Source organism: Atractosteus spatula, chromosome 8, assembly GCF_055471065.1.
Source record: "Atractosteus spatula isolate fAtrSpa1 chromosome 8, fAtrSpa1.hap1, whole genome shotgun sequence".
NCBI classification, from domain to species: Eukaryota; Metazoa; Chordata; class Actinopteri; order Semionotiformes; family Lepisosteidae; genus Atractosteus; species Atractosteus spatula.
The window spans coordinates 21,549,328-21,562,139 of NC_142713.1; the positions used below are offsets into that span (position 1 = coordinate 21,549,328).

The window sequence follows — 12,812 nt, forward strand, 5'->3', positions numbered from 1 at the left end:
TCTTGATAGATTTCTTTGTGAAAATTATTATAATTCAACAGTGATACTGAAGGGATTTAAATATATATTCTGCTTAATTTTCTCTAATTTTTGATGTCTCAGTGCATTCAAGTATTTATATTAAATTAATTCTAAATGTACATTCTTGCTACAGCATTTCTATATTGTATGCATGCTACTGTTAACTTCTGCACCAATAGTTTCATTGTACATTAAACTTGAAGACCACACAAGTGGTTTGTGTTTATAGCAATACAAATTGCTGTTTGTTGCTTAAAAATAAATACCTCTAGTGTGTAAGGCTAATGAAAGTAAGGTTTATTAGCAGAATGCTTTGTAAAGGGAAAATCTTTACAAATCTTTACAAAGATTTTCACACACTGATGAATGGCATCTTTTCCATAGATTTAGATGAAAATTAGAATCATTACATACCCTGCCAGAGTTTCCTCTACGGGGGAAAAAAAAGAGTGTAGCAATATGTTGAGTGCAGCAATACAGTAGTTTGGCATTTCTCCTGCTGGTTTGCAGGCCTTTTTTATAACCTTTTAAGCTTTAAAGCTGTAGTATTCATCCCCAATAAAGTGAACATGCCATTTGGAGAAAGCCTTTTTTTCTCCTGTACACAACGTGTTTTTTTCTAGTTATTAATATGATGGCAGTAAGTTCAGTAATGGATTATTTTGTGAAAATGATTATCAACATGCCATCTTATGCTGCTTTTGAAATGTATCTGTCAAGTGAGATTGCCATTATAATGTTAATTATAGAACTGTCTGTAAGAGCCATTGTGGTGTATAATACAAGATATCCTACTTAAAAGGGCTTTAATTGGACACCAGATTTCATGTTGCTTGAGGATTTAAGTCATGAAATTAAAATGTGATCATTTTAAAGAGTAAAGAAAATGTAGTGTTTTTTGGACCATTTCTTGAATAGCTTGAATAGACTTAATGTTTGTATAGTTTATTGCAAATGGTATCTTTTTGAGGTTGTATGCCATCATACTGTGACAGTATTCCATTGTGGAGCTACAGAATTTATATTAAGAGAAGGTATCATTACCCCTTGAAAGATCATTTCAACTGAGCTATTACTGTAAATATTTAAAATGTTTCTCTGGCTTTTCATTAAAGTAATTATTAATTGTGAATGTTGCCACTCCCCTCTGTAAGTGCACTGAAAGTTAATTTCTTTGTCCTGCAGTCTCAGACACCTGTACCAATATTGTGGAGCAATTACCCAAAATAATTCACACCCTATGAGCTTTATGAATGGAAATTGCATATGGTCTTGCATTTTGGTATTTTTGTGATGAAAGGTGCTGGTAATTTCACTACAGCCTCCATTAGATGTGCAGAAGTGTAAATCTGATGCACCTAGTTTTTTACAGTAATATAATTAACATTGGACAGTGAAATTAAATGCTGTAACTCTTAACAGAAGAGAAGGTCACGGCTGCATTTTGTATTATTCTTGCTGCTTTTGTTAGTCTGCTCAACAAAATTGAAGTCTTCCGAGTAATTACTCAATAGTTACTCGATCCAACAACATGGAATGTTAAGTACTTTGAACAGAAATAATTCATCTTTTGTTGACATTAATGGTCATTGCTGGTCCTTGAAGACTGCCTTGATATTGGATGCATCTGTCCCTTCTACCCTATAAGGTTTCATTAATCATTTTTTCTTGAAATGATTTTCAAACTTCTATGCCACACTTGACACATATAACTACACACCAGTTGATACACTATTCTAAAGCAATTAATCTCTAAAGCCTTTACATGTTATGACCCTGTCGGATTACCACACATGGCTTGTTTTCGGTTTGTGTGGGGGCTTTTTAGTCTCCAGTGTTATGTTTAATGTCTTTGTAAGCCCACAGCACAGATCCGAAAAGCTACAACTTAACAGAAACGCATCATGTTTAGTTCTGGAGATGGTGCATATTTCTCAAGGACCATTTAGGTTTGCCACTTATGTTTAATACTAAAATTGTGGGCTCTATATCTGTCCATAATGGTGTTAGCATTTTTTAAAAGGTTATGAACCTCAGTATTAGATTTTGTGTATGACATTCATTTTTCATTTGACATATGTGAAATAGACTATGCTGTGATTGATTTATTTGCATTATTTTAGGATTTTATAATGTGATTTACACTTCATAAGTCAAGTAATTTTGCATAAAGATTAGTATTCCATAATACTTGATTGCAACAATAGTGTTTGTGCCTAGGGGTCCTTACAAATTCACCTTCGGTTCCATTTCTACCATTGCATAGTGTCCTGTATATTGTGTGGTTATCACACTTTTTTACTGTAAGAGGGTATCAAATGCTTCTTAAGACGGTCTAGTAACTTGGCACCAGAATTTGATCTCTGACATTAACAATTTCCCTAGTATCTTTAGGAGTTACAAAAATATATGTGGCTCTGTATTTCAGTAATATACAGTAGGCATAACATTTTGCTTTAACAGATTACTTTTAGATTGAACAGTCAGCACGTCTGTTTTATATTTGAATTTACAGTATGTGTGTTATGCTGTTGGTTTCTAAAGGAGTGCTCTAATGCAGCATTGGTCCATGGCTTCACAGCCCTTAGTAACTTAGTACAGTTGGAAGTGAGATGCAAAGCAGCAGAATTTTTTCCTCATTAATATTAATGAATAAGCCTAGTTTTTAGATTGATAGATACTTTATTGATCCCATGAGGGAAATTGCATAATATTAATATGTACATTGCTCTCTGCAGTTTTTAATGTTTCCCTAATGCTTTTTATGTAGTCCTGTTGTTCATTTTACATTTGTTGTACTGAGTGTGAAACTGCTGTGTTTAGGAACACCCCTGCTGTTTCCTATCATTTTTGGACAATAATTATAATGATTATTGAAATCTTAAATGAGCTTGTTCTTTTTCTTACCTTGCTTTACACCCGTATTTTCTCTTAATGATAAACAAAATGAACACTTTCCTCTGGGTAAAAAGTTTCTTAAATAGAAAACAAGATGAAATCAGATTACTCAAGGTCCACAAAGGTGCTGAATTTTAAAAGTGGACTATTGTGTTTTGTATGACATTTCACCATTGGCATACGTTTCAAATAGTTTAATAATTGAAGCTATTTCTCAAACCAAATAATTACTATATTAATGCAAAATGTAATTTGACTTGTGACTACGAGTATGTGGAGATTCTGAGTGATTTACAAAAGTGACTTTAAATCACAACCACATTGTTTTTTTTAAGATTTATCAAGTAATTGGGGAGTGTTAGCACAGAATACTGTGTAGCTGTGTACTGCTTCCCTTTCACAGTGAACTAAATGCCTCTTTCATGCGGAAAGTTTGCTGACACTGACAGTTGGCTCTTATCCAGCATTGTGAGGCAGAGGATTTTGCTCTCTAAATATGCTGATTATTAAAATCAAAGCATAAAATACTGGAAAGGATAAAACTGTCTGGACTAACCCTAATTTGGTCTGGTATCTCTGGCACCTCTAGGCACTTGAAACGATCAGAAATTTGGAAAATTCCTTCCAATTCACAATTTATTGCAGTTCTTTGCCATCTTAAAATTTGTAAGATATAGTGCTTATCCCATTAAACTTCAAAAGCGACTAACAGCTCTCAAACTCCAGTCATTTGTTTGCCTATGCTATTGACTTGATTGAAAGTGTCAAACTTTGTATCTCAGGATGTTTTCAGTTGGAACAAGTTTAGTCCATGCTGAAAAGAGAAGAAAAACAACGTTTCGGCCGTAGAGCCTTCTTTGGGTGTGTCATGTTTTCAGTTTTATGCTTAATTTCTGATACTTACATTTAATAATCTTCTTTTTTAGAAGGTCTATGAGCCTGCATGCGTCCTGTAGCTTTTCCATCAGACAGTGAAGATGTATAGACAGCTCAAGTTAAACAAGAAGAAAAAAACAAATTGACGTCAGACATATAGGGGTTCCAGGAACGCAGGCGACTACCAGCCCAAGAGTCCCATCAAGTTAAATGTGTGTCAGTGATGCATTTACCTGCATTCCTGATATCACTACATAACTGTGTAGCAGCATGGTGGTATTTGCTGTCATCGCCACTCATCCATATCTAGCATCTCCTTTTCTATACAAGCCAAACGACTTTGTAAAAGGATAGTTATTTGGTTTCATGTTACATTAATGAGCATTTCTGAGAATTTGATAAAATCCTCAAAAGAAGTTGACCGATTTGGCACATCCAATTCTTTGCCTGACTTTAATTTGGTTTCATTTCCATTTAAATATTCTGACTTCAAAACTTCATTTAAAGTTCAACATTTAAAGAGCTGGAATATACATTTTTACATTCAGAATTGTTTAAACGTTGTTTAAGGTAGGTCTTGGAAATTGTGCTCATATACTTATTTAGGAATTCTCCGATACAGGTAAGTCATTTACAGATCGGATAAAGTGAAACCGGAGAGCTCTATCACATACCTACAAGATAGCAGTTATGTCCATGCAAGATATACCAGTCCTACAGTAATTACTTTGTCCTTTTTAAAGCATTAAAAATGTAAAGCATTATGGAACTTTCAGTTTGTCAAATTAGTCATCTTTGACAAAGGGTGTTGGAGATCTGCAAGAACAGTTCCATATTCCCTCTGTTACATTAAGACTTTATAACTGTAAGCTATGAACTGTAAGCTTTGACCATGGAATGTGCCAAATGGAAAAAAGCCCTTTTTTATATTTTAAGTTTTGTACAAGTTGTTATATAATAGACGTAAATATAAGGATTTTCTATTGAATAAATTATACATATTAAATATAACATGCACCCGAAGAAGGATCCACAGCCGAAACGTTGTTTTTCTTCTTTTTCCGGTGTGGAATAGACCTTTACTTGTTCCTTTACAGCCATATTAAACAAAATGTATCAATTAATGTTTTTATTAATATTTTCTGTTTTTTAGGTTTGTTTGTTCAATTTTAAATATACTTCCAATTAGTTACTCTGAAGAATCCCAAAAAGTAGGTTGCCTTTGTTCATGACTTTGGCGTTTTTAAATATATATGGTCCTCCAAATGTTCCAGATTTAAAAGGTTCAGCTTGCCTGTCAGAGCAGGACATTCTTTTAATCTTGGGAATGTCAGCTTAATCTGAAATTAGTTTGGGAGAAAAACTTATCTTGTTTTGTAATGTGATGACCAAACCTTTGCCCAGTTTTCTTATTGGTCTTTCTAGTGTATTGTGGAATTTTAACATCACTTGATTGAAATTCTTTATATAACTGTTAATCCTGCCATTGTTTGCATTGTATTCCTTTCCACATTAATAACACAATAATGTCATCTTATGTCTTTTTTTCATAGCTCCTTTAAACTTTTCCATCTTGTAAACAGTTTACATTTCTGGTGCCTGTGTGAAGCTTTTTGCACTTTTAAGTAGACCAATATTTGACACGTCTATTCCTATCTAAATCTTTTTGGATTTTGTTTGCACCATCTAAAGTAATTTACTTACTGCATCAGAATTAAGATCCCTGATATGAATTAGGAAAAGCAATAATTGTAATGCAGATCTTTATGAAAAGATTATAGTATTAACTCTATCTCAAACATTTTTATTTAATTTTCAGGTTTGATACCTAAGTGCCAGCATAGTTTGCCATGAATTATTTTTTTATTCAAATATTGAACTCAATATCTCCCCATTACCAACTGTAGTGAAGTAAGTTAAGGCCTGTGTTAACTATGAATGTCCTTTGATAGTATCCTCAAGCTATGGAGAAGAGGGTGTGAGTGGAACTCACCATCAAAGTGAAAATAGATATTATTATTGGGACAAATTTTGGGATAAATTTATTATGTAGGTTTTTGTTTAACATAATTGTAACTAGGCTGATAATGTATAAATTTACATTTAAAATAAAGCAAGACTGTAAAATTCTTGATTAATAAAATGTTTGAGATGTCTGCATAAAGAAGCCTCACATGTAATTGTAGATGTATTCTTTTACCAAATCTGCCTGTGGAATTGCTGTGTTGTCTGTAGATGAACAAGTTAATAATCTGAGTTCAGTGTCTTGGTGTTTCCAGGTTATTCAGCCATTTTGTTGAAGCTGATGATATGGCATCTGTCAATAAACAGGTGGATGAGATCTTTGAATCAATCGGCTACTAGCAGCCAAACAAGTTAAGTTGGATCAAATGACTCCCTTTTGTTCATAAGCTTTTATGATCTTATGAGTCACAGTACTGTCAAATTAATTTCAGCATATTGGAATTAGGAACTAAAAGATTGTCAGTGGTATCATTTCTCTTAATACAGAATACACTGACAACTTTGTATTGTTTATAATGAGTTGTTGCTGTTATGACTTCCAGTGTCATTCTTGCTATGAAACATGCTGATGGGAAAAAAAGCTTTTTATATTAACTATGTAAACCTTGGCATGCATCACAGTTACTGCAGCTTAATCTTCTGCACTGTCAGTTCTGTAATATTAAATTAAAATGTATTTTAAGAACAGAAGCGAAAATTAATATCATTTTGTTCAGAACACTGTTAGACTAAGCAAGAAGGTGATGTCATCAAAAACACCCTAATCAGTTTTCATTTTCTGTAAAAATCACTTTCTCATGAATTACTGTTATATACTTTTCTATGGAGGGCATGTTTTCAGTTGCTGAAATATGATTGCGTTGGCTCATAATTGTGCATGCTGAGTGCCGTTACTTTATAAAATCATGTATCTACAGGTCTGAATGAACCTACTTTGTGAAAGGGATAACTAGGCAGAGAAGATTAGTACCTAAGTTTAATTTAGCTCAGGTTATGCCTTTTGTTAGGGATGAATGTCTGAGCATTGTAATCCTGCTTTGGTTAGGTATAAGTATATGCATTGCTTTTGCTGACCAAGGATGATATTCAGTAATAAATGTCCTTTGAACTGCTCAAAAATGCTCATTTTTGCTGTTCCAGTAAACAATACTTAATAAAAGCATTATTGCGGTTATGAAAAAGTAATGAGATGGCTTAACAGAGTAGTTGAACTTAGTGAAAAAGGTTTAACATAGCCACTTTTTTTTTTGCTACCTGTTGTCTGAAAATACTCTTAAAAGCAAGAATGATAAATAGAATATATGCCTCTGATGGAAATAAATGTTAATTTCTTACTGATGTTTACACTTTCTATTCAACTAAACCACCTTGGTGATCTAGTAAAGGGAGCATCTTTGCCATGTTCAGGATGTCAGGTCCATATCATAACTGAAACATACTTAACCTGTAAGTTGGGAGCTGGTTTGTTGTTTCCTGCATGGGAAAATGGCAGGTTATCTAGTCTCGGAAACTACTTGAAATGGTTTACAAGATTACTGCTGTTTGGTCAGCAACTTCTGTGTGTGGTGCTTAGGTGAAATACAGATGGCATCCTTTGCTCATAAATAGTAATTATGCTTTGTAATGTTGAATTAGTTGATATTTTAATCTCCGGATGGTTAAAAATGAATGAAGCAATTCAGTTTCAATTTAGCACTATCATTTAATTGTATTTTAATTATGTAATGTTCTTCAAAGTAATGGTCTCTTTTTTTTCTATGCATTTACTCACAATTTGGAATTGCCATTTTGAGTTCGGAGATCAATCTCTGAAGTGCGCAGGGAGAAGGAGAAATTATGCATATGACATCTACCTCTCAGGCCTGCCTTGTGATGTTTCGCACTACAGTTGTGTACCAAAGAGTTAGTGCTTATTGCAGGAGTGATGCATCTTGCATGGACTCAAGCAGGTCCTAAGCCTCAGTGTGGCACAACAGTCCCAGGAATCTGTAAGTGATGCTGTCCCACCTAACATCATTCCTGGGTATGCTCAGGTGATTTGTCTAGCGTTGCTTAGAATTCCCAAGTTAATGACATGGCCAGGGGTCAAAACCAGTATTATCAGGGCTATACTCCAAGCGATTGCCTTTACTGGACAACCAAGTAAATTAGGTATGCAGTTTTCCTCACTATTTTCTTTGTCTAATAAATTCTGTATATGTATGACTGATGCAGTCGTATATTAAAACTCATGTTTTAATCTCTAAAAACTCACCACATTAAAATGCACTTTTGTGTATGGAATAGAAAGTTTGTAAAGTAGTAAATATTCTGAGGAATTCTCACATGGCCAGGGGGGAGGTGGGAACGTATTTTATAATTCCATCATGGTGTGACATTTGATCTTGTGCATGCATTCTGTCTGAACATATTGCCTATTGTCGCAGTGACAACATTCCTGACTGTTTTTTATTAAGAATATTAAAACTATCCAGCAAAACAATGCATTGAGAACATTAGGATATAGTAAGAGGCTGAATTTATGCGCATAGTAGAGGTACATAGAGAAGTGTATATCACATTCTTTGTGGTGGTTCTCTGGAGTCTTAGGTTAAATTTTGTCAAGTAAAATTAGGTCTGCCAACAATGATAATTTTGAATAATTCTTGATTAAAACTATAATCCTAAATAAGGTGTTTTGTTTAGCAAAAATAAATGTCTTTACATGCAAGCTTGTGATCACCAGATATTCAGATTAATCCTTGCAGTTCTTCTGAGATCTGTCAAAGATGAAAGCACATGATGTCCTTGTGTACTGTACAGGGGAGAGAACTGGGCTTGCATTTTGGGATTTATGTAAGGATAAAAGCTCGGTTAAAACAATCTTAAATAGCAGTAGGGAGATGTATTTTAATCATGAACCAATATCTATCTTTTGGATGTGAATTTTGAATTTTTGACAAATAGTTTTGACAGTACAATATTCATAAAATGCTTTGCTGTCAGCTTTTTTTCATTGGGAATCAAAGCAAACAGCTAAGAACATTACTGCAGCAGTGCAGGATAAACCTTTGCCCTTTGGCTCGGTGATAAGAATGAGTCATCATAAACTCATCTGCTTTGGGAATAAGCAGAAGAGTAAATCCCTCCGCCTCCCCAATTATGTTAGATGATCACTGTTAATGTACAGTGGAGTTTAGATTTTTTTTATATGACTCAGCAGCGGACCTTGTCCTATTGTTTTGAAGATGCCTGCTTTGAGTAATGTGGTCTTCACCCAAATGTTGCATGGAATATTACAGACAAATTCCCATTTGGCAAATTAAGTAAAATATAGCATTAACAATAACACGGACTAAGTGCTTATTTATACAATATTCATCAGTATCCGTTATATAAAACAAGACCATTTAGTTAATTTAATGTTAGCTGTGGTAGCACTTGTATAATCGTCATTTGTAGTGAAATGTGTAACATGCTTTGCTTTGAGGACCTCGATATTCGATATTTGTGATTTCACCTATTGGGTCATTAACTGCTTTTTCTGCATCCGTGGACCAAATTGGCCTATATATAGGCTGTACAGTAGGAGAGTAAATATGGGGACCCCATTCCACAGCATTTTAATCTTGCATGGTTTGCCGAGTGATTGGAGTGATGCATATATGTGACTCAGTGTTGTGCCGCGAAATAAAAGAAATGTTAAAACTCTGTACATTGTCAAAGTCTCAGTTCTTGTGTACCTCATGGAAAAGGATAAAATAAATTATAAGAGAATTAGACAAATTGCGAGAGCAAAAGTGAGTTTGAGTGGGAAGAAATTACACAATTTATATTCTTGTCTATTAGTGTGTAATAACAGTATCTCTGCATTTATAATATAAAATAACGACGTAAAAAGTAAATGCTTTACTAAGAATGAAAAAACCCTAATACGGGATAAACTCTTAATATCTTAACGGTGGTCTAATTTAGTTGTTTGCACATGCAATAACTTTAATTGGAGGGGGGGAAACGATGCTTTAAGTTTCCAGTAGTCATTTTCATTAAAAATACTACCAATAATTACTAACAGTCTTTCTGAACAGTAATAACACATTTTACTACCAACATGTACGATTTTGCGAGCCATGGAGCTATACACCGTGTCCCAAATGCCGCACCAAGCCCTATGCCCTTCCTCCAAGTCCATAGTTCTGTGACATAGCACACGAGCCTTCGAGGATGCACCGTTGGTTACACGCCTTTCCTTGCTGCTTTCATGCTGCTTCTTTTCCAGTGGCTAAGTTCACATGGAGAGAATTGTTTTAAAGTTTTTTTTTTCGTTCTTCGCTCATAGTTTGATAAAATTGAATGTCATCTTGTCTGTCCCTGTACAGAATTCATGACATATTGTGCTCGTTCATGATGAGCAGGCTCGACTCAAAACGGGCAGAGTAACCTAAGGCAATAGAGCTCTGTTTATTCAGAGCTTTGTACTATTAAATACATTTCAACTCGTCTGTCCCAGTACAAAAATGACAGTACGAGTAACATAACGTGTTCATTCACATTAGACAGGATTGATTGAAAGTGGACAAAGTAAAACTAAATAATCTCGGCAATGCCTCAGAACTTTCTTTCTGTGTATAAAATACATAGTCGATAAATGAATATTCATTAGTTGGAATGGGGTGAAGAATTAATCTTTATGTCAGCACTTCATATCTAGAATATATATGAATCTAAAGTAAGATAACGAAATGTTGATTTTACATAAAATAGAATTTTAACACTGTAAAAAAAAGTTCAGTTCTGCTGACATGAATATTTTATTTTCCATTGCTTCACTTTGCTTTGATAGGTTAGAACATGTCCCCATTCCACAAGGAATTTGGGGGTAATGCCCTTCAGTGAAGTGTGCTCTGATGCAGATGTCAGAGAAGGGTGCATTGGGGGCGCTTTTGAGCACCCTTGTGAAACAAATTGACAAATGGGACAGCCTTAACTCCTTGCAGACATGAGTGGGAATGCTCATGTGAATTGCACAGGACCGCAAGTGTGCATAATGGAATATGGCCTATATTTCTGTATTAGGTATTAAGTTTCATATTCACAAATTCAGTATTTGTGGAAACTTCAAGGAACCTAACCTTTGTGAATACCATGTTTTTACTGCATTTTATTTCCTTCTATGGATGTAGTATGTTCTACATAACATGGTGAAGTCATAGTTTTAGAAAAATAAGTTACTGATTTATGTACATTTCATGTTTTAATAAGTAATAAATACTTTGCAGTTCTAAAGGGATATTTCTTTAATGTAAAAGCAATACAGTTTTTATAAATCTTAAGTGAGCAGCGTCTTTTGCTAAAGTAAAAAACTGCTTAGTATTTTTATGGTATTGAAAGATTTCTCAACTATATGTTGCATATTCGTCCTTATTTTCTTTTTTCCATACATGTAGAGGTTCCTGCTGCCTTTTTCATGTAAACCCTTTTACATAGGATATGTTAAAAAAACTTTACCATCTTAATAGCTCAAAAATGTAATTGCAATATTTCATTAATGTGGCTGGTTGGTTCAGTTATTTAGAGCATGGGCTTAATGTCAAAGTCATGGTATCATATATTTGTGGGATGTGCACTATTATTTCAAATTCATTAAGTTATCTTGATCTCTTGATTCTGTTTTTTTAGAGAAAACTCTAGAATTGAAAGATTGGAGAATATTGTAGGGCCAGCACATGAATTTTATTTAAATCTTGAATTTCATGACTGGGTAACACCTGGCGGATGACATACAGATTAATGTAGACAAGTGAATAAAAATATCAACTGAAACATGAGAAACTGTAGTTGAAGAGGCTGCTTATGAAATACAAAGCTGTTTAATCTTCTGGACTATGAGAAAAATAAAAGACAAGCAATATTAGAATATATAGATAGAAGTGTAGAATTTAAGTCAATAAATGCAAATTTTTGTATAATATGCAAGTAAAATCTCAGTATCGTGTACAATTTCCAATGTTATTAAAGGTATTGATGTTATAGAATAAGTGCACAGATGAGGCCTCAGATAAATCATGGAGCTTTAAAGTAATGCCCTGCATTGACATGCAGAAGGAATCTTTTTGGTTTAAGAGAAAAATGAAAGAACCAGATCCAAATATTCAAATCCCTTAAAAGTATTGACATAGTCAAGCCTGTGGACATCTGATCTGTAACATTTGTAACATTTCTGAAAATTTACAAATAGACAGGTGTTTCATTTTTCTCACATGCTGTTCAAATTAAAACTGTTGTAGTTGTAAATTGGTTCAAAAGTGTTGAAAGGATGTTAATGTGTGCATTGTCAGTGATCAAAATCAGATACAGAATAGCTTTGTTGGCATTATTTTTCTGCTTTGTTTTTTGACTAATTTACTCTGTAGAAATGTAAGTGGATCTTTCATGTTTTGTTAATTGTAGTTTTTATGTTCTTTTTCAGGTTTAAGTGGCAATCCTGCAGACATTGAGAAAAGGCAAGCAGTGTTTGGAAAGAACTTTATACCTCCAAAAAAGCCAAAAACATTTCTACAATTAGTATGGGAAGCATTGCAAGATGTAACGCTAATTATTCTAGAAGTTGCAGCCATAGTTTCATTAGGCCTTTCTTTTTATAAACCTCCAGGTGGAAACACAGAAGGTAAGACCTAATTTAAATACATATATTTTGTGTTCTTGAGTCCTGTGATGTCCAAAAACTATAAAGTTCTGTGGTGCACTTACAAGATTAATCCTGGAAATGCTTTATGTAGTTGAGATTCATTAAATTTTAATTCATTTACATAGAATAGACTTAATTATACTAAACGTTTTTGAAGTCATTTCTACGTAAGTTTTGTTTTAAAGATCACTTTCATATCCATGTATCCATTACAGTGTTGTCAGGGAGCCGGGGCCTATCCCGGCAAGCAATGGGCACAAGGCGGGATACCCTGGATGGGACATCAGTCTCTTACAGGGCACACATTCACTCCAGGGCCAATATT

The 12,812-nt window shown here is 34.1% G+C and overlaps 1 protein-coding gene across 3 annotated transcripts in view; it reads left to right on the forward strand.

Moving 5' to 3' along the window:
• Nucleotides 1–12,812, forward strand: part of atp2b1a (ATPase plasma membrane Ca2+ transporting 1a) — a 76,588-nt gene that overhangs the window by 25,107 nt on the left and 38,669 nt on the right. For all 3 annotated transcript variants that reach the window (XM_088922763.1, XM_088922765.1, XM_088922764.1), the window contains exon 3: nt 12,269–12,466. In XM_088922763.1, coding sequence (XP_088778889.1) covers nt 12,269–12,466 — 198 coding nt within the window. The remainder of the gene's footprint in view (nt 1–12,268; nt 12,467–12,812) is intronic.